Genomic DNA, 22,057 nt, shown 5'->3' with positions numbered 1-22,057 from the left:
CTTAGCCCATAACTATTACTGGTATATACTCGACTCGAGAGTAGCATGGTCCATTTGGGTTGCATATCATCAGGACAATTTGTTAGGATGGACTCTTTAGAGAAGGTTATATACGATTTGTTAATATATTATAAGTTATAATATATTAATATGAAAATATATGTTTTAATTAGTATTGATCAAGAATTAATTTGGAATTAATTTTGTGATCAAAAGAGACTAATTAAATCTATGGGGACTAATTATGGTAATTAGTTATATCTATATGTATTGGGCTTATGATCCATGTTGGACCAAGTTTATGTATGGATACATAAAGAGTTGCGCCACATGAACCATGGATCATAACACCAATAGGTATGGATTTGGGTTATACCCATGACCCTTGGAATCCTACATATAAATATGTCCATTCATAGCAAAATATGCCTAGACTTGTACTTGGAGTTCATGGAGGTGTTTTAATTTGGGTGCATGGAATTTTCTCTTAAGTTCCACCTTTTTTCATGATGTGTTGTGATTTTATTTGAGGCTTCCATACTATTGGGGCTAAGATCTTAAGGCCAAATACATCAAGACTTCAAGCTACATAAAAGGTATGTTACTCCAACTAGTATCTTGTATGGTATACATCAATTGCATGCTAGTTATAGGCTTAATACCTTGGAAACATCATTTCATGTATAATTAGTGAAAACATAGATCCAATGTATTTAGGGTTCTATGTGCACCATAGGATGTTGTAGTATACAAAACCCAAAAGTTACTATCTGATTATCTGTATGTGCATTAGTTATGTTATATGTCGATATGTTATGTGGGATGGGTTGAGGTTGTACTGCTCCGTACGGTAGGGGTGAGCAAACCCAAACCGAGAAACCGACTAAAACCGACGAAACCGAAATCGAAAAAACCGAAACCGACGGTTTGGGTTTTAATTTTTTAAAAACCGAAAAATCGGGTTCGGTTTCGGTTTTTACTCAGAAACCGACCTATTCAACCCGAGAAACCGACCCATACTTAAAACCGACAAACCGCCCCAAGAAACCGACCCATACTTGATTGTTTTTTGGTTGTAATAGACTATTTCGGGCTTTGGTTGTAACTTGTAATAGACAATTTGTTGTAAGACTCATGTTTTTTGAAGTATTTAACTTAAATTTGGTGTTTTTTAAGTATTTAACTTGTTGCTTCATTTATGGAAAATGGGTTAAAACCCAAAACCCATGGGTTTAAACCCAGAACCCATGAAGGTATGGGTTGAACCCAAGAAACCAAAAAACCTCCCAAACCGACCTTAGAACCCGAGAAACCGAACCGATCAGAAACCAATCCTATTGGGTTCTGAAAACTAGAAACCGACCACTTATGGGTTGGGTTGGGTTTGGGTCCATAACCGACCCATGCACAGCCCTACCGTACGGTAGCCAACAAACCCTAGAGTATTCCAGATATGAACTGAGGGTCGGGCAGGGCATGCCAGACTCATACTTAGGACTCATGAGCATTCCAAATACGAGTTGAGGGTCGGGGAGGGCAAGCCAGACTCGTACTGTAGGCTCATTGGCATTCCAAATACGAGTTGAGGGCCGGCAGGGCATGCTAGACTCGTACTATCACTACTAGAAAAAAGGGTATCAAAGACTGATTAATAATCAGTCTTTGATGCGCATCAGGGACTGATTTCAAGTTTTTGTGTACCCAGGACTGAAAATCAGTCCCAGATACGTGTTAGTATCAGAGACTGAAAATCAGCCTTTGATACTATATCGATGAGTCTTTGATATATTTCCTTTGGGTCTCTGGATTTTTGTAATATCAATCCTTGATGCTATCTTTTAGGGACTGAACATCACTCCCTTATACAATCTTTTTTAGTATCCAATATGTTTCTTTTGGGTCATCATGTATAAAATATCAATCCCTAATACTATCTTTCAAGGACTAAATATTAGTCTTTGATATTATCCCATTTGTTTCCAACATGTTTCCTTCAGATCACATTTTATGTTATATTAGTTCTTGATACTATCCTTTAGGGATTAGATATCAATCCTTGGTGATATATCAATTAGTCTCTATTAAAATTCATCTAGATCTGAATTATCAAGGACAAAATGTTAGTCTCAGATAGAATGTGCTTTAGTCTCGGATATGATGTTTTTGAGACTGAAAAAAATTACTATGACTGATATGTTTGGTCTCTGATATGTCATTTATAGGACTATATTTAATATCTAAGATTGATATTCGACAATAGTAATAGTTGAAAACGGAACAAGCTTTATTTCCCATGTAGAGTTTATAACTACAAGTGTACACATTGGAATACGTAAAACTTAAAACGATTAATTATAATAGACTAATAATAAAATCACTAATAAGTAAAGTAGATGTGAAAAATAATACCAAATTTTAAAGAAAGATCTGGACTAAGGATCAGGATCTGATAGATGCGTTTTATCCTCGGGTATCGGATCTTCATCTTCATCAGAAGCACAGGGTACATTTTAAAAGTCTAAGAACTTCAAGATCATAAACTTTGCGATTTTTCCTATTTTCTTTGGTTTTTTTAGCTTCTCGTTAGTAACTTTGAGCTCTTCCTTGCTTTATCGATGTCTCCCCTCCATAGAGTCATGATTTATGCTTCCTACAAACATTTTAACAATCTTTTGATTTAAACACATTACATATCAACAGTGATGATCATTCCAGCTAAAATTAGTTTAGCAGACACCACCTCTCTAATTTGGACAATTTGTACCTGAAATAGTAAAAAAAAGAAAAAGCTAAACATATTAAAATTTATTATAAAGTTAATACAAATAATGAAAAATATTCAGTCCACTTTTACTAAACAAGAGCTTAAAAGACAGAGAATAAAAAAAATTTACTGTAACATGTCTAAAAAACAGATAAGAAAAGAGATTTACTTGAATTTTCTAGTGAGATAGTCTTGTGTTTCCCATATGACAAATCCATCAACAAATTATTGACTTCAGTAAATAAGCCACCATATGGAACCCACCACGGTTGCAATTCCTATTGGATTACTATCTAAGACAATAACTATTTTGGTATGTACTTGACCCGATTATGAGCATGGTCCTTTTGGGTTGCCTTCACCATAGCAATATGTAGGATGATTTAAGGAGAGAAAGGTTTAAATATGATTTATTAATATATTATGAGAATAATATATTAAAGGAGAAATCATATTGTTTAATTAATTTTAGTCAAGAATTAATTAATAATTAATTTTGTGGCTAAAAGAGATTAATTAAATTTAGGGGACTGGACTGCAATTATTGGATAATTTAGTTATTGGGCTAAGGAATGCTAAAGGAACAAGGGGTGAACGAAATTATGATGGGAGCCCATCATATTTTCGTCCATGGCCTTATCCAGAAGGTTCCATGGGCTGCTTAGAGTTTAAGCTGTCCATTAGGGTTTTGACTGAAACCCTAGCAGCCCACACAAGTATATAAAGGACCCCTTAGGCCCCAAAAACGTGGACAACTGATTCTCTAGGGTTTCTAGTCTTTTTTGGCCAGCCTCTTTACTTCTCTTCTTCATCCAGGTTGCATAAGGTGTTTGTGACTCCATTAGAGGTGCAGTACTTGAGGCACTAAGCTTTTGAAGCCAATTCAAGCAAGGAATTGACTGTTATTGCTATATAACAATCAAAGGTAATTCTATAAACCCTAATTTAGTTTATAATATGTTAGACCTAAGTTTATTAGTCTTGGATTCATTGTGTGTACAATAGAGAAACCTAGATCCAAGCATTAGGGTTTGTATGAGCACAAATGATTGTTCTTATGCATAAAACCCATCAGTGGTATCAGAGCCTTGATTGGTTTCGATTGTATGTAATGCTTAATTGTGTTGTTTTCTAAAAATAGAGTTTTTTGCCTCTGCCCGACACAACTCGGCGAGTCAGTATCTGGACTCGGCGAGTCTAGGTCTAACTTGGCGAGTTTGTGCGCCAGACAAAGGGTATTTCGGGATTTAGCTTCTGTTTTGACTTGGATTTGATGCTTAAATTGTTTTATGAAGTTAAAATCCGAATTTTATCTTAATTAAATGTTTATCCTTGCCAAAGCAATAGATAATTTCAAATCTTTTAAATATTGGTTGTTTATGTGATAAATATGGATTATTTAAAGTTATTTGGTAATTATCTAATGACTAAAATAAAATTAGGTCAAATATAGATAATTATGAAATTAATTGTTTAATTTGAATTATTTTTTATTTGATCCCTAATGTTTTGAAATGTTTCAAAACTTGCCCTCAAGTTTTGGAATTTAAAAATTGATTAAAAGTTTAATTTTGAAATGTTAAATTCTAAAACCCTAGTAATTTTGAAAAATTCAAATCACACCCTTATAGTTTTATTAATTAATTAAAGTATATAATTAAAAGTGATTTAATAAATCCATAAAGTTTTGGTTTACATTTAATTAAAATAAAGGTATAATTGACTAAGTTAAACCAACTAGTATTTTAAAAGTGTAAAATACACCCTATACTATATATAACATTAAAAGTCTAATATTATATATGTATGAGTAAACAGTCAGTCTTACCGTTAGTACGCCTCATTCACAAAGCTGGTCTATAAGGGGTGTTTAAGGAAATTGCCTATAAAATGGCGATTAAATAGGTATCCACTCTTACCCACCGCACTCTTGACTAGTGGAGGGTCGTTAGCCGAACGGGTAGGATAGGACAGAAACCTTCCATTATAAGTATAATGAAGTGCAAAGTAACTAAATGCTTATACAAATTCCCAAATCATAGTTACTTTAGGCAAAATGTGAAATTGTATGCTAACCCATGGAATTACACTTCGTACCCTTGTCAAACGTTAGTGGAACGTGTGTGGTTAATCGGCACACTAATTTGGGGATGACATTGGTGGCGAAGGGTGGCTCGATGCTTATCATAGATCAATGGAGCGTGTGTGGCTAACTGGCACATTGATTAGGTGATAGTAGCATTGAGTGCACCACGTGATTCGTATGGTTATTCACACCTTGTTTGTGATCCTCGACATCCCAGTCACAAATAGTAGGGCATAATCGAGATTAAACATGCCATTGAAAAGTTCAATGAATCTCAAAAGATCTAGGAGTTTCAATTCATTTAAAACTTAAACTTCCCTTTCATTTTTCATGGTGGAAATTGGTAAATCGTCATTTACCTACCTTCAAATATTCTGCAACTAGATTACGGCATCCCTCTTCTAGGTTGTAGAGTATTGTGTTGGATCCTAGCTTGATGTTTCATTTGGGTATTACATCAAGAATTCTAATCAACATAACTTGAATTTTCTCCCGTTTTGTAGATGTCTGAATCTTACAATGGTCTTCCCAAATCCTTTGGAACAAGCTTTCCAAATGAAGATGACGTTCCGAGATACAATCAAGGAAATGAGAGTCATGCTTCACTTCCTCCACCACCTCCAATTGTCCTCCCTGACCCACAAGTTCAAAGGATTGAAAAGTTCAAGCTCACTCTAGCCCTTTCGGCAAGTAAACACAAAGATGGGAAACCTGTGTGTGCACACGTCTTAGAGATGAAGTCACACATTGATAGGTTAAGCATGTTGGGTGTCGAGATTTCAAGTGAGTTGGCTGTTGACTGGGTTCTTCAGTCACTTCCTGAATCATATAGTGAGTTCATTAAAGAGTACTATATGATGGATCACGACGTGACCTTCATTGATCTCACCTATTTGCTTATAGCTGCTGAATCAGCAATGATTTGGCATGCTGGTCAAGCAAATTTGTCTGGTGAATCAAACTCCCAAACTTCAAGGGACACTAGCAACATTGGAAGTCCAGAAAGAGCTGAGTCTATGATTGTCCGATGTGTTGTGCCAAAGGAGTCCATTTTCTTTTATTGCCAAGAGAAAAGGCATTGGAGACGAAGCTGCCCTAACTACCTGAGAGATCTAAGAGATGGGAGAGTCAAGACGTATGGCTCTGCTTCAGGTAAAATCCATTAACTAACTCTTTTAAATTCTTATTCTAGATTCTTAATACACGATGTGATAAGATTACATTTTGATGTTTTGCAGGATCGAAGAAAAGAAAGGAAGCTTAATGAAGAAGCTGCTGAATCTGATCACGAAGAAATGGATTTCGATTGCATGGATTCAAAGATCAAATTTTTTGAGCTGCTACTTATGAGTTAGGGTAGATTGCTAAGAAATATGTAATAGCATAGTTTTCAGTTGAATTGCATTGTAAGGACAAGTTTTTCCGCAATAAAATAAATTTTGATTTTATCTTATTTATTTATCCTTGCAATGGCGTGTATGAAAAATTAATGTTTGAAGGTTTCTATTATTAGCAATAATGGATTTGATTCTTAATTATGTTATTTGTGAAGATGTCAAGAATTTACCAAATAGGGAGAGTTCCTCATCGCCCAAGTTTCAATTGGACAGAAACTTGGAATCATACAACTTGGTTGCGTGATGAATGAGAAACTTCATATTTAGAAATTAGACTAATTCTTTGACAAGGTGTCAGTTGAAGGACTAGGAGATCAAGTACACTAGGTTGTGCGTTGATCAAGTCCAGCACAATAGTGACAAAGATATTCGTCATGATTTACTATAGTTTAGTAAATATGATTATACTTATAAGATTAAGTGTAATTCTGAGTTGATTAAAACAGTTTCAATGAACAGTAGAACAAATAAAGAAGAATCAAGTAGGCAGAAAGATAAAAGTTTCTCTATTCTAAGAAGAAGGGAGAGTACCTTTTATTGTGTTTTATGATAAGTCTTAATGATTAAGAACCATGTCTCAATTGATCCTCTAAGTGAGTCTTAGTGCAATTGCATGTCTAAGAAGAGGAATCGAGAATTGTAGAAATGGTTAAATCAAGAAGTCAATCATACTTCGTTCCAATATCAAGTCTTAGAGTCAAGATTGTGACATTGAGTGAAAAGTCTTAAGTAGGTTTATAACACTCATCAAATGTGGAATTTTGAAAAGTTTTCTTATTATTGCACATTTGAAATTAGTAAGTTGTGCTGTCTTGGATAAGACAAAGACCAACTAGGACCAATTATGTGAAGTGTTTTGTCTTGATAAGAACTACACTAACTCTTGAATATTTGTTTTGTCAAGAAATGTTTCTTGACAAGAGAATCTTATATGTCAAGGAGTCAGTGGGAGTCTTAATGGTCTTGAAAGGTTCCAAGAACAAATCAAGAATAAACCTTATCGATCATCACTAGCACACGACTTGAGGTTTGCAACCTATCGTGTTGACATTATTTTGTTTCTGTGCCATTCCAATTGAGTTAATTATGCATGTGAGGTCTATGAGTTCTCATTTGAATGCATAAAGACAAAGCACCTTGATCAATGGAAAGTACATTGATTTGTAAGGATAAGTTGCTAAACTACTTGGAAGACATGGTGGGCACTCGTGTTACCATAAGGCAAGAAATCAAGATTAAGAAAGTCCAGTCCATATGAGTTTGGATTTGTCACAAACTTTGGTTTTGGAAAATTCACATGGATAAAAACTCATACACCATAAAATCTAAGTGTCATAAGATTCCCTCCTTCATGAAAATGATTGTGAGGAAATGCTTTCACTAAGAGAGATTTTAAGAAGATAGCGATTGTGAAAATTGTATTCTCAAATTCGATTATGCTTACGGCATCCCTTTCCATAGTTCGAATTGTGACATTTGGCAATTAGTTTCAACATTTGGAACTTAGTAACATAAGTTCTGAATTGTTTAAACACACACATGAGCTATCTAAGGCAAAGGTGTATATTTAAGAAGCTTAGATAAAGGCTTATCAAAGCATCTGGTATTAGAAATATGAATTTGAGAAATTCAATAGGCACTGTTTTCTAGAAGTTCATTTGTTTTCTGAATACATGTCAAAGCTAGTGGGAGCATAAGTGTTATGCTTATATGATAATAATCATCATGAAAGTGGGAGCATAAGTGTTATGATTGTATGATTATTATGGCAAGAATTGCAAGTTAGCAATATTAATTATAGAAAAACAAAGATTTAATTTGCAATGTTGCATGGGTTGAAAATTGTTTTGCTACAATTAAGGGAGAGAATATTATACTTCGTTTCAAAATCTAAAGCTTAGATTGAGAAATTTTGATATTTTTTCGTCAAAGGATACATTGTGTGTTCTCAAATTTCGATTATGATTACGGCATCCCTCTTCATAGTTCGAATTAGGAGAACATGACACATAAAATAAGATTGGTAAAGTATCGTATCTTTATGTAAGACATTATGCATCATGTCCCATACGCTTCGGGTATTGGATCGATTGCAAATGCTATAATATTTTACCATTCTAAAATTTTCCACATGTCTAGCGCATTAAGAGGGAAAAAGGACTAGAATCGGTTTTGACTAACATAATTAAACAACTATCAAAGGACGATCCAAAGTTCGCTGAGGATTGGTCGCTTGTGAGTAGTTGGAAGTATGGTATTGGATAGACCATATCGACATTATTATGAATAGATAAGATTCTATTAAGAATGATTTGTCATATGGAAAATGTGGAAATGTTTCCATATTGGGAGTTGGATATTGAGAGTCTATGCCCAGACTAGAAACTTTTATGCAGGAAGGGTGTTCAAATGAATGTACTTTGAATGTGAGACTTCACGTCTATGGAATTGTCTTGTAACAATTTCCAATAGAGTACTTCATAATTTCATTAGCTAAGTCTTGGTGACTTTTGTGCTATGACTTTATGAAAGAATCGTTGCATAAGATGTTAGAATCTAGCATATTCTAATAGTAGCGAAGAACCTTGCGTTCTTACACTAATTATAAGGATTGGGAATTGTGAAATGAGCATCATTGAAAAGGTTTTTCAATTGATCTATTTCACAAAGTAAGGATCATAGGAAACATAGTGTGCATGTTTTATGCATGGGATAGCTATTGTTGTAATTCGAGTAATGAGTTGATTTTCTGAAACAGTAAACGATAATAATGAGTAATCGATATGGTGGTTAAATAGAAGTGTTTTATTTACTCTCAGAAGTTGGGGCCATATAGGATTAAGTATTATTGTTATGTTTCAATTTGCATGTTTTGACTTCCAGAATAACTAGGTTATTCAAACATCCACAGTCGGTCATACGTTGGGAGTAGGTGTGAACAAAGACTGCCATGAATCTGTCTGTAGATTGTCTGAAGTGTTTAGACATGGCACAAGTTTGCTGCAGAGTTCATGAGTGCTTTGATAAGATTTGAGTATTGGATTAAACCCATGCTCACTTGGATCACTTCATGGTTTTATCACGAGTGATTAGTGAGATGATAATATTGTATATTCTTGAAACCGAGACATGTGAGTTGTTATTTGTTGGTCGGTTGCACATTGATAATAAGTAAACGCACTAGTAACTTGGTGTTATAAAACTTATTGTTGTGTGTGATTCGATCAATAAATGCAAGCGAGCATTTGAGTCGAAGTTTATCCATTCCTTTTACCCAAAGTGGGATAAAAGCGATATTTATGGGTCTCTCGATGATTTAGTGATGACACCTAAGCGCTTGGCCAAGCCGGGACTAAGTTGATGTGTTCAATTGTAGTCTGTTATCAGTCGTCATAAATCGGAAGTCGGGAAACAATATAGAGAGAATGATTGAAATTCATGTCTTTTGTCTATACGATATCTTGAGAATGGAGAAATATATAATCCCTTATCTAAAGGACACGCGTATCTGATAAGATCAGAGTTGACAGCGGCTTTTGAAAACTACGATTACTAATCAGGTTCCGAAGTCATACAGAAAATAGTTATTAGACTTATCCAAGTGGGAGACTGTTGGATTAGTGTCTAAGTCCATAACTATTTTGGTATGTACTTGACCCGATTATGAGCATGGTCCTTTTGGGTTGCCTTCACCATAGCAATATGTAGGATGATTTAAGGAGAGAAAGGTTTAAATATGATTTATTAATATATTATGAGAGTAATATATTAAAGGAGAAATCATATTGTTTAATTAATTTTAGTCAAGAATTAATTGATAATTAATTTTGTGGCTAAAAGAGATTAATTAAATTTAGGGGACTGGACTGCAATTATTGGATAATTTAGTTATTGGGCTAAGGAATGCTAAAGGAACAAGGGGTGAACGAAATTATGATGGGAGCCCATCATATTTTCGTCCATGGCCTTATCCAGAAGGTTCCATGAGCTGCTTAGAGTTTAAGTTGTCCATTAGGGTTTTGACTGAAACCCTAGTAGCCCACACAAGTATATAAAGGACCCCTTAGGCCCCAAAAACGTGGACAACTGATTCTCTAGGGTTTCTAGTCGTTTTTGGGCAGCCTCTTTTCTTCTCTTCTTCATCCAAGTTGTATAAGGTGTTTGTGACTCCATTAGAGGTGCAGCACTTGAAGCACTAAGCTTTTGAAGCCAATTCAAGCAAGGAATTGATTGTTATTGCTATATAACAATCAAAGGTAATTATCTAAACCCTAATTCAGTTTATAATATGTTAGACCTAAGTTTATTAGTCTTGGATTCATTGCATGTACAATAGAGAAACCTAGATCCAAGCATTAGGGTTTGTATGAGTACATAGGATTGTTCTTATGCATAAAACCCATCAATTCCGACATAAGCTGCATAAAAAAGAAATACGTATATCAATCCAGTTTTATTTATTTCACATTACATTAATGCAAAATATGCTCATTTATTGGTAAACAAAATAAACCACCATATGGATTCTGCCAAAATTACAACTTGTAAACAAAATATACAATTTTGTTGTGCTCTTCCCATTCGCTAATTAAAATCACAAATTTATGTTTTGACTACCTCCAATCACTAATTATTGGAACAAAGTTTGTTTCCTCAATTGACCATTGCTTTTTTTAGGATAGTCAATTAACAACATATGAGCATTTGAGGATAAGCATATGGAGGTAGTGTAGTTTGGGTTAAAAAAAAGTAGACACTTTATTTGACATTAGAGCCAAGCCATTTGTGTTTCCTGGCTGAGGATGAAAACCGAATTTATGTATCCACTAGAGTAGTCCATATGATGCAAAGTGGCCTGAAAAATGAACAAAACAATTAGAAATGTCATAATGGCATACTTAATTCAATCAGATCAAACATTCTCAAAACACTAATATCAAAAACATCATCTTTTCAGTTTTTCCCTTAATGAGATTTTTAGAAATATGAAGCATTGTAACTTTGAAGGCTAACATTAGAACTACAAGATTTTAACTTAATCAGATTTTCATAAATTAGTAATAAGAACCACTGTAACTTCAGAAAAGTAAACTTATGTATATAAGATTTTCAATTGATCATAATTTCAGAAATCGGATATCATAACCATTGGAATTTCAGAAATCAGATATTCACTTGATCAGATTTTTAGAGATCAGAAATGAGAACCATTGCAATTACAGAAAAATAATATCATAAATATCAAATTTTAGGAATATCAAAAATTAGACCTATACAAGACAGTGGAATCGAACATCTGTGTGGAGTCGCCGACAGTGGAATCGAACTTGTGAGTGGAGTCGCTGACTAGAGACGTTGCCAGAGATGGCAGAGGTATGGCCGTTTCATTTTTTTACCAAGGGTGGAGTTTGTTCGGTAACTTACAGATCGGAGGAGACCAAAAGCCACCCTTTTATGAAAAGTAACTTCGTTATATATTTGAACATATGTGAGTGAGTGAGGAGGTTTTTTTCCTTCTTTTTACAATTTGGGACATAAGCAGGCTTTTAAATATTTGACGTGAAGGCGGGAAAGAGAAAGAATCCAATTTTTTTTATTAAAATAGATTACAATTTATAGTAGTATAAAAATATTTAGATCATAATAAAACATTAAAATGATGAACGACAGTGGCGGACCTTAGTGGAGCTCGAGTGGTCCCGGGCCACTGCTCCGATTCCGACACGTAGTGTAAAAAAAAATTTATGGTTTTTTTTTTTGTTTTTTAATTAGGTGTACCGGCTTAAAATACGAGTGCTACTATTAATTTACATTTATTTGGTAATTTTTTTAGTGTCACCCGTACTAAAACATTCTGCGTCCGCAACTGAACAACAAAATGATAAGGTTAGTAAGTGAATGCATTGACACCGTCTCTCTCTCAAATTCAAACCCTAATTTCCCCGAACATGAATAATCGAAAGAAAAGAGTAAGGGTGGAAAATGGTTAAGGGGTGAAATATAATACGACGTTTTTAGATGATGGGTATAATTACAAATTATACTTGTAACTTGTTTCAGTTAAAATAGAATAAGTGATTGATTCATCTGTATTTTATATATTGTATTTATGACTAAATAATATGTATCAAAGACTAAAATTTATTCCCTAAAAATTCATTAAATAATCAACACCGACACATAGTCTCTAGTGATTATTAATCAAAAGTCAAAATTGGGCTAGTTTATCAGAGGGTGAACTATTGTCCCTAATAAATTACATTCCACACAGTATTTGTGACTAACTAATCGGTCTTTGATATGATATTTATGACTAAATAATCAGTCTTACATACAAAATTTTAGTCTTTTCTAAGTGTAAATTCAAATCTAAAATAATGTATGTTTATTTCGACTGAAATATAGTCTTTTAGAAAATTTCCCTCAAAATACTAAATTGGTGCAATTCTATCAAAGACTGAAGTTCGGTCCCTAACTAGTTCCTCAAAAATCAAAATTGGCGCAAGTTCATCGGGGACTAAAATTTACTCCTTAGTAAGTTTCCATCTAAATTCAAAATTGGCGGTATTGTATTTGAAACTGAAATTCAGTCTCTTATGTCCTTACCTCCAAAGCTACACTAGCGCAAACGTATTAGTCTGTGATATATGGCATAAAGTAGAAACTTAAATTGGTTCATCAGCCTATGATATATGGTAGCTACGACTAAATAATTAGTCTAAGATACTAAAATTCAGTCAGTTATAAGTGTTCATTCGAATGTCAAATAGTGCATGTCTATTAGGGACTGAAATCTAGTCTTTAAAAAGATTCTCATACAAAGGATAAATTGGTGCAGTTGTATCAATGACTGAAATTCAGTCCCTAATAAATTCCATATAAATAAAATATTGGCACAATTTTATTAGGGACTGAAATTCAGTCTTGCGTAACTTTCCCTACAAAGTCAAAGTTAGTACTAGATTATACAAGACTGAAATTCTATCCCCAGTGTGTTTCCCACTACACCTAAATCGGTGTAAACATACGAAGGACAAAATTTTAGTCCTGAATAAGTTTAGCTGGTCTCTAATGATTCAAAAATTATAATCAGTCTTAGATAGTATCTGAGACTAATTCATCAGTCCCATATACATGGTATCTATGACTGATTTAATCTGCCTCTAATAATTTAGTCACAGAAGCCCCTTTTTCTTGTACTGTGTGGGCTTAGTGGCAAGCCATATGTGAGATGTGGGCCCGGAAGGCAAGCCAGACTCACACTGTGGGCCCAGGACTTTATGTTTATCAGTATATTGGGGGTAACTCACTAAGCCTTCGAGCTTGCATTTATCGATTATTGTTGATCGGTGCATTTGATGATCACGGGAAGGCAAAGGTGTGATCGTATAGCTCCTCACTTTTTATGATTTTGTTTCTGGGATACTCTGATATGCAACTATTTTGTAAGAACTAATGGTTTTTGGATTGTTTAAAAAGGTTTTAAATTGGCTTGAATTTTTCGGATGTTACATGATACCTACAAAAGATTCAGATTTAAATTCATAATGTTGTGAATATAAATGCAGGTAAAAAAGATGATGCATACCATGTGCCAATATCAACTCCCTCTGCAGTGTTACCAGAACATCACGGTGACCCTTGGTGTGCTCGATTAGCACTTCCTCAAATTAGTGTCGTCTCTCTTCGATAAAGCTAAGACCTAATTTTTTGTTTTCAAAAATTATCCAAAATCATAGGTTGATTTGCTTTGTTCTTTGTTTAAAGAACGAGATGCTCATTCCCTATGTGGTCTTCTTCGCCCTATTGTTGTCAATCATTATCTTTAGGTATTTTTATATGTTTACACATCTTTTGATTGTAATTTTTATAATTTATTTTTTTGATACCTGCAAAAGATTCAGATTTAAATTCATAATGTTGTGAATATAAATACAGGTAAAAAAGATGATGCATACCATGTGCCAATATCACTCCCTCTGCAGTTTTACCAGAACATCACAAATCTTCAGGTAAACCATGTGGAAATTCATTGCTAATTAGGAACATTGACTGACTGTAGAAGGGTTCTGGTAATTTTCATGTACCCATTTCTATATTTGGTTTACCTTTGTTCTTGGTTCGTTGTTTCAAGTAAAGCGATTAACCTATGCTCCTCCACATTGTTCAAGTCATTAGAAAATCTATAAAGCTTTAACAATATCTTTTGATTGGTCCAAAATTTTATCTTTTGGAACAACCCATGACACCAGTGTGAGTTCTAATTCTTGATTTTTCATGTAATTTATCTTAACTTTCTTGAAGAACATCTTCATATAAACGTAAATTTACGTGATTTTCATTGAATCATCAGGTAACGACTTATGAGAACCAATTCGGTTGAAAGAAAGAGATGGTCGTCAGTGAAGATTGTATATTTTTCGTGTTGAATTCAATTCGGTTTTAGCAGAAGAAGATTCAGCTTCATGAAGATTCTCGAGTTCGGTTTTTCTTGAAGATTACACTGCACACAACCCATTTCAGAAAACTCAAATGAAAGCTTATGCGACTTAAAAAAGGCCAATTTTCCCTTCAAACATGATGCTGTAGTTGCCATTCAATCAATATTTAGAAGTTTTAAGGTACGCATACAGATTCAAAGTTTACTAGACGTTAAAACTAACCTAACATTAATCTAATCTATGAAATAGCTTAAATCTTCTTCCAATGCTTATCATTTGCTATATATTTATCATATAAGTAAATAAAAAGTAATTTGTTATTTTAGAAACATTCAAAATTTAAATCCATAATGACCTGATCCATGAAGCATTTTGTTGTGTTTTTCTTTTTTTGTCAAGAGCCTAAACAAGCATCATGTAATCGTCACTTTTGATTTCTACTTTGCTTTTATGCTGTTATGTTCTTATTTATAATGATCAAGAGTAACATCATTGTAGTTTTCATATATATCAAAACATGTATAAATAGTTAAATACACTTTTTTATGTAATTGGTAATATGAATTGGATAGGACTTGATGCAACCATTGGAGACGGGAGTCAACCTGTTCTTCTGTATACAAATTGAATATTTAAGGTTTGTTTAATCAGTGGTTTATTGAATTTCCTTTATGAGATAAAGAGAATTTTATTGCTTATTTAATTGTCGTTTTTGGTTTAACATGTTTTTCAATATTAACAATCCCCTCCTGTCCCAAATGCAAACTTATTATCAATAAACTGCTACTACTTTGGGGGTGGTGTTATCAAGAGTATAAAACCGAACATCATTCGTTGTGAAATTTCAACTATTGTAAATATTTACAAAAATATTTAAGCTCTTATTAACCTTTGGTATAACTTTGGTCTTTCATTTTTTATATAGAATCATATTTAATAGAAAAGAAATTATTCTTGTCGTAATATTGCGTAGTGTGACAAAGTTTAAAAGTAAGATGTTATAAGCAAAATATACATGAAAGTATGTTGTTATTTCTTGGACGACTTATTGCTTTATTTATTTATTTACTTATTTTTTTTGTATAAATACATCAACTATTGGTTAAAGCATCATACTTCTGATTTGAAGCACCATCTACAATATATATATATATATATATATATATATATATATATATATATATATATATATATATATATATATATATATATATATATATATATATATATATATTCTTCATTTTATGCATCAAATTGAAATTGATATGAAATCGAAGAATACAAGGGTAGCAGAAAAGTTTTTAAATGGTTGGAAGGAGTAGAAGAAAAGACATCATTTGTCAGCTCAAAACTGTTGAATTGGAAAAATGTTTGAAACTTAAATTGCAGAGGGCAAAATAGAAGAAATTGTAAGCATGGATGTACTTTGAAGTGCTAAAACAATGACTTTTACTCCGTATAAACTTATCATTGCCAAAAATTTCAGCAATGTCATGTACACATTTGAGACTTTAACAGCTAAATACTTTAATTACAAGTTAAATTTCAGCATTATTTATAACTATCGGACCCTTTTTTCTTCGGTATGTTTGCTTTGAGAAAAAATTCATTAGCTGAAAGGAGTGTCCCATTACTAATAGAGACATCAACCCGATCCATACCAACACAATACCATTTACCACATTCCTAAACGTCCGTGCCTCGGGTTTTGGTGTCAATACCGATATCGAAACCCAATAAGTGATTGACATAGACGAAGTAGCGATCCACATAATAACCATCAGAATCCACAAGAAAACACGATGCTTCAAAAAAGGCAATCCACTGATAAGCAACAAGATAATGCTAAGAGTCGAAACAAATCCCACCGTATTGCAAACCAGAAAGACATGGTATAAATTCGGATGATTGTACACCATCACAGCATATCCAGCCCTTCGGTTTGGATCTGTCGTTGACCCATCTTGCCAAACACCACTGGGAGGATTAGTACCTGCTTGAAAGGCCATTGTTGCTATCAATGACGCCACCACCATCAAAGTGTTTCGCTTTTTGTCCAACCAGTCGTCGTCATTGTTAGAGTCTTTAATTTTCAAGTGAGAAGGCAAACTGGGTTTCTTATTATACTTTGAGTTGTCTAATTCCATTTTGATTCTAAATTTTTGAGGCACTTCTCCTAGAAAACCTTCCGTTTTCAACTCAAAAGCTCCTGCTCGCATCAGAGACTGTATTATTTGTTTATCTTTCACATCTCTTGGACCTTGAGCCAGTATATCCATGGGTGTGTCTCCATTAGTGTTTGTTGCATTCACTTCTATTGTTGTATCGAGTAGCAACAAGTTTATAGTCTAACAAATGTTCAAGATAGGATGAATCAGTCATAGTGAACACAAAAATCTTGTAAACACAAATCATTATATAGCGCTTATATTAAAATTTTCACAATTAATATGCATGCATACCTCAATTTGTTTATCAGCCACAGCTAGGTGTAGAATGTTATTGCCATCGGCATCCTTAGAGTTTACAAACTCATGATCACACCTCTCTGCTAAAAACTTCAAAACCTCCAGTTGGTTACGCTTCACACACAAGTGCAAGATGGTCTCCTGCTGCACCATGGCTCTAGCTGCATGGGGTTGGGCTTGCACAAGCTCTTTCACGACGTCGTATCTTCCTTTAATGGCTGCAAGATGGAGAGGGTTTCTCCCATCACGATCACGTGCAAGGCATGTCTCAGGGCTAGCTGATACCAGAGCTTTAACTACTTCTACATGGCCTTTCGCTGATGCTATGTGAAGAGGCAAGCGTCTCTGTGAATCAGGCTCCATAGCAAGATGAGGCTTCCGGATTACGATCTCCTTAACAAATTCTATATGTCCAAGCATCGAGGCAACGTGTAGAGGCATGTCGTCATTATTGTGTAGTGTAACTCGATCAAGAATCAGTGGATCTTCTTGAAGTAATATAAGCAAGGCCGTTGAGTTTCCGTCTAACGATGCTTCATAAAGAAGCTTCTCCATCTTCTCCGTTATTCGCAAATACAGAAAACAGAAAATATCTCCGGGAAGAAGTTTGCGATATATAAGATTATGAAAATTTATATATTAATTGTAGTTTGGAAGTTTCCTGTCTACTTGAAGACTTTTCTCAAGTCAATTTAATCCAACTTATTATCTTCGTTGAACAAATCAAATAAATTAGGTTGGTGCAGCATGCCTACTGCGATTGACTGCGGTTTTATATATTTTTGATGATAATCTAGATATTGGACTGCTTCTTCATACTATATATATATATATATATATATATATATATATATATATATATATATATATATATATATATATATATATATATATATATATATATATATATATATATATATATATATATAGGGTTATGTTCGTTTGAGATCATTTATATTTTGTGAGACCGTGAGACGCATTTTTTTATTTTTTTTTTAGTTAATTCATGTTTCGAAAATAATATTTAAAAAAAAAATTTTGATTTTTTCATTTATTTTGCATTTTAAAATTATTTTTAGAATATGTACAGTGTAATATTCTATTTAAAATATTTCACGTATTTTTCAAAAAAAAATAGAATTTTTTTTATTGTATTTAAATAATATTTAAAAAAAGAATTTTTAGATTTTTCCATTTATTTTGCATTTTAAAATTATTTTTTAGAATATGTTAGTGTAATATTCTATTTAGAATATTTCACGTATTTTTCAAAAAAAAAACGGAATTTTTTTATTTTTTTTATATTTTTTTTAGTTAATTCAAGTTCCGAAAATAATATTTAAAAAAGAATTTTTGGATTTTTCCATTTATTTTGCATTTTAAAATTATTTTTAGATTTGGTCTCACGGTCTCACAAAATTAGAATGGTCTCAAATGAACCTGAACCTATATATATATATATATATATATATATATATATATATATATATATATATATATATATATATATATATATATATATATATATATATATAGGGTTAGGTTATTTTATTTTTACTAACTAGTGTGTGCCAAAATGCACAGATCTAGACCATCGGATGGAATATAATCAAAGGTCATGATCTGAGGGTCTATGATAGTAGAATATGATAGCATGTACGATATAATCACACAAATTTCAACATAAGGGCATTTTAATCAATTAACCTATATTAAAAAAGGAAATTTTCGGATTTTTAGGGATGATTAATTCCTTTATTTTTTAAAATTTTGAATATTTTAAATTAATTCAAATTAAAAAATCCGATTTTATTCTATCAGAATGATAGAATGCGAACCATAAACTAGTAAATATATTTTTCGATTTTATTCCGTCAGAATGGCAGAATGTCAACCATAAACTAGTAAATAAATTCTGAAAAAAAAAATACACAAATCAATTCTTGAACTAATAATATAACAATAATTACATTGTATGATTGTGATTCATTGTATAATAACAACATTCTGAGAGAAAAAAAAAATAAAAAAAGAACATCAAAATCTAACAAAAACACTAATCTATTCTGAAAGAATATTATTTTTAAGCAACACTTTATACATTGTAGCATAACACATTCTCATATAATATACTCTCGTTCTATATGTTTTCTTCCTTTTCTACATCAATGTTAGCCTCTTGAAAACCTAAATCCAAAAAGAAAAGATAATCAATTTTCAAAAATTAAACAATTCAATGCATTATAATAGAATACAGCAATAAATATTCTTACAGAATAAACTATTCTTGTAGAATGGTTTTGAATATTCTTAAAGAATTTGTAACATATTCTATCGGAAACGATATAATAGAGAATGATAATTACCGGATTTAATTTGAAGAAGAATTCCAAAGCCAGGGTAGATAGGAGCACGGGACTTGAACCCGATGATCTTCCCTCTCGTTTTAAGCTTACAAGTCTGGGTTGCTAGCGGGTTTTTCATTGAAGCTTCCTCCAAAGGGCAAGAGGGAATCTTTGATTCTTTCTAAAACATCGGATGTGTCAACATCAAAGTAAGGCTGGTAAGCAGCAACTGTGAATACCTTGAACCAACCACTACTCTTTTGTGCTTCTGATGAACCAGATACTGCCTTTGAGAATGTATCTGAAGAGAAAATATAACAAAGATTACGTCTCTAATAAGTCTAACTGATAGTTGTTCATTAGTTGGTAGTTTGCTTGGAGGATTAAAATACCATGAGTCTTGTTTTCCAATTGGTTGAGGTTTTAGATAGGTTAACTAAGTCATGATGCATTCAAATCCAGAAGAAACTTAAAATGCTAGTAATCTAAGCCCTAAAACTGATGAAGTTTATATGGATTTAACTATGTAGCTGAACTAAATGAGATCCATTAACTGAAGTTACTAAATTGCAGTAGATAGTTGAAAACTAATAAGATGCTTCAAGAATTTAAACACACACCATCGGCATCGCAGGGAGGTCCAGAAGCGCCTGAGATCTTGCCTTGTGTTCCAGATGGGGGAAAGGTTTGGAGAGTTGAATTTGCAACAACCAACAACCAAATTACTTAATGCTTACAATATAATCCAGCTACCAACGAATAAATTAGGGTCCAGGTCTAGTATCGAAGTGATGAAAACGCACTTGAAGAAGAGGAGAAGAAGTTTTACAGGAACAGATCCAGAAACATTCTGGTTATCAATGCTTGTGTAATTTCCGGACATCATCTTGAATTCCCCTGTATCAAAAGTATGGTACTGATCCGGAGAGTATTTCTTCTTTGTTTGTGGATCTCTTGTTGGCGCTGAGCTCCCATACCCTAACCCTAACCCGTCTTCTCTCTAGCCACCACCATCCATTCGGAGTTTACCCAGCCGCCATCTTCACCCCTCTTACTTCCTCCACCGCTGCCAGCCTTTTGCCTCCACCACCGGTGTTGCGAAGCTGCTGTTAAAGACGTGAATTGCTACCCCCTTCACACTCGTGTTTCGACCGGCAAGGCCACCAGTGGCCTCTTGAGGCTCGTGGTGTTTCTTTTATCACCAGAGCACGGTGACGAGTTCAAGGCTTGTATTCCGACAGGCTTATATTTCACGAATAGAAGCATGTTTCAGATCATGTTGCGTGTGGATGCTTGACTGGAAATCATGGAGTTTGGAGTTGTGTTTAGAACGATGATTTTTAGAGAAGTAGGGGGAATCAGTGGTGGTGTTATATGAAACTGATAACCTAAATTAGTGGGATATTGATTGATTTTGTTTTCTTTTACCATAATTAATTATAGTGTAGATTACTCTTATACCCTTTTATTATTTATTAGTGATTTAATTATTTTTTGAATTCTCATTGGTGCATTTAAGCACACAATACTTGCTAAAAACATTTGAACCTAGCTCTCTCTCTCTCTCTCTCTCTCTCTCTCTCTATATATATATATATATATATATATATATATATATATATATATATATATATATAGGGTTAAGTTGAAGTGAGAACACTATTTAATGTAAGAACGTAAAAACATTATTTTATGTTACTATTCTACTATCAATTTAATATGTATAATATTGTAGTAATTATAATATGAATATATTCAATTTTATATTAGTATTTTACTATAATATATATATATATATATATATATATATATATATATATATATATATATATGTATATATATATATATATAGTAATTTAGTAAATTTTAATGTGAATGTTAAATATATGATTATTCATATATTCAGTGATGAATAATGTTATAAAGTTGTACATACAAAATTTTAATGTGAATATTAATGTGTGATTGTTCGTATATTTGTTGATGAATAATGTCATATCGTTGTATATACAAAATTCATATAGATTAGTAACATAAATTAGTGTTCTCACGTACTCACATTAAATAGTATTCTCATTTGAACTTAACCTTATATATATATATATATATATATATATATATATATATATATATATATATATATATAAGTTCAGATGTTTATACTAATTATTGTGTTATTATATGCATCAATGTAAGTCAATCATTTCAAAAAGGTAAATATGTAATCTTACATTTAATTAATTATGATAAATATATAAATCAATTAATATCTCTTTAATTTAGGAATATCAGTTAATATCCCTTTAATTTAGAAATGGGTCGTGTTATCAGAGCACAGCGAAAAGGAGTAGGGTCTGTCTTTAAATCTCATACCCACCACCGAAAATGGTGAATCGATTTGCAAAGTCACAATTTTGACTTTGAACATCGACATTCAATTGCAAACGAGTAAACACCATTATTCAAAATCCTAATTTCATTGGTTCCGACTTCGATTTCATTCGATCCCAGTGAGTCCGCTCGCACCAAAGAGTTCGCAAGTTGGTCGTTCGTTCC

General features: G+C 32.9%; 2 protein-coding genes and 1 long non-coding RNA gene across 3 annotated transcripts; 1 reads left to right on the top strand and 2 right to left on the bottom strand.

The window, feature by feature from the left end:
* The first annotated feature begins 13,868 nt into the window (after nt 1–13,868).
* LOC144998743 (uncharacterized) lies at nt 13,869–15,108 on the top strand. Its single transcript, XR_013660419.1, has 3 exons — nt 13,869–14,076; nt 14,186–14,500; nt 14,601–15,108. It is a non-coding gene; the product is annotated as an uncharacterized LOC144998743 (long non-coding RNA).
* A 975-nt stretch (nt 15,109–16,083) lies between these two features.
* On the bottom strand, nt 16,084–17,751 carry LOC145045030 (uncharacterized). The gene is made up of 2 exons (XM_078993378.1): nt 17,151–17,751; nt 16,084–17,036 (listed from the first exon to the last, which is right to left on the bottom strand). Exons 1-2 carry the CDS (start codon nt 17,709–17,711, stop codon nt 16,227–16,229), a joined length of 1,371 nt encoding a protein of 456 aa, XP_078849504.1. The 5' UTR covers nt 17,712–17,751; the 3' UTR covers nt 16,084–16,226.
* Nucleotides 17,752–19,327: 1,576 nt separating this feature from the next.
* LOC145045912 (uncharacterized) lies at nt 19,328–20,387 on the bottom strand. Its single transcript, XM_078994202.1, has 3 exons — nt 20,255–20,387; nt 19,613–19,802; nt 19,328–19,343 (listed from the first exon to the last, which is right to left on the bottom strand). The coding sequence occupies exons 1-3, from the start codon at nt 20,385–20,387 to the stop codon at nt 19,328–19,330; spliced, it is 339 nt and encodes a 112-aa protein (XP_078850328.1).
* Nucleotides 20,388–22,057: the final 1,670 nt, after the last annotated feature.

This window comes from Lactuca saligna, chromosome 5 (genome assembly GCF_052625555.1).
Source record: "Lactuca saligna cultivar CGN05327 chromosome 5, ASM5262555v1, whole genome shotgun sequence".
Classification (NCBI taxonomy): Eukaryota; Viridiplantae; Streptophyta; class Magnoliopsida; order Asterales; family Asteraceae; genus Lactuca; species Lactuca saligna.
The sequence above is the reverse complement of the archived record's forward strand: the minus strand, read 5'-3'. Positions and strand labels throughout refer to the sequence as shown.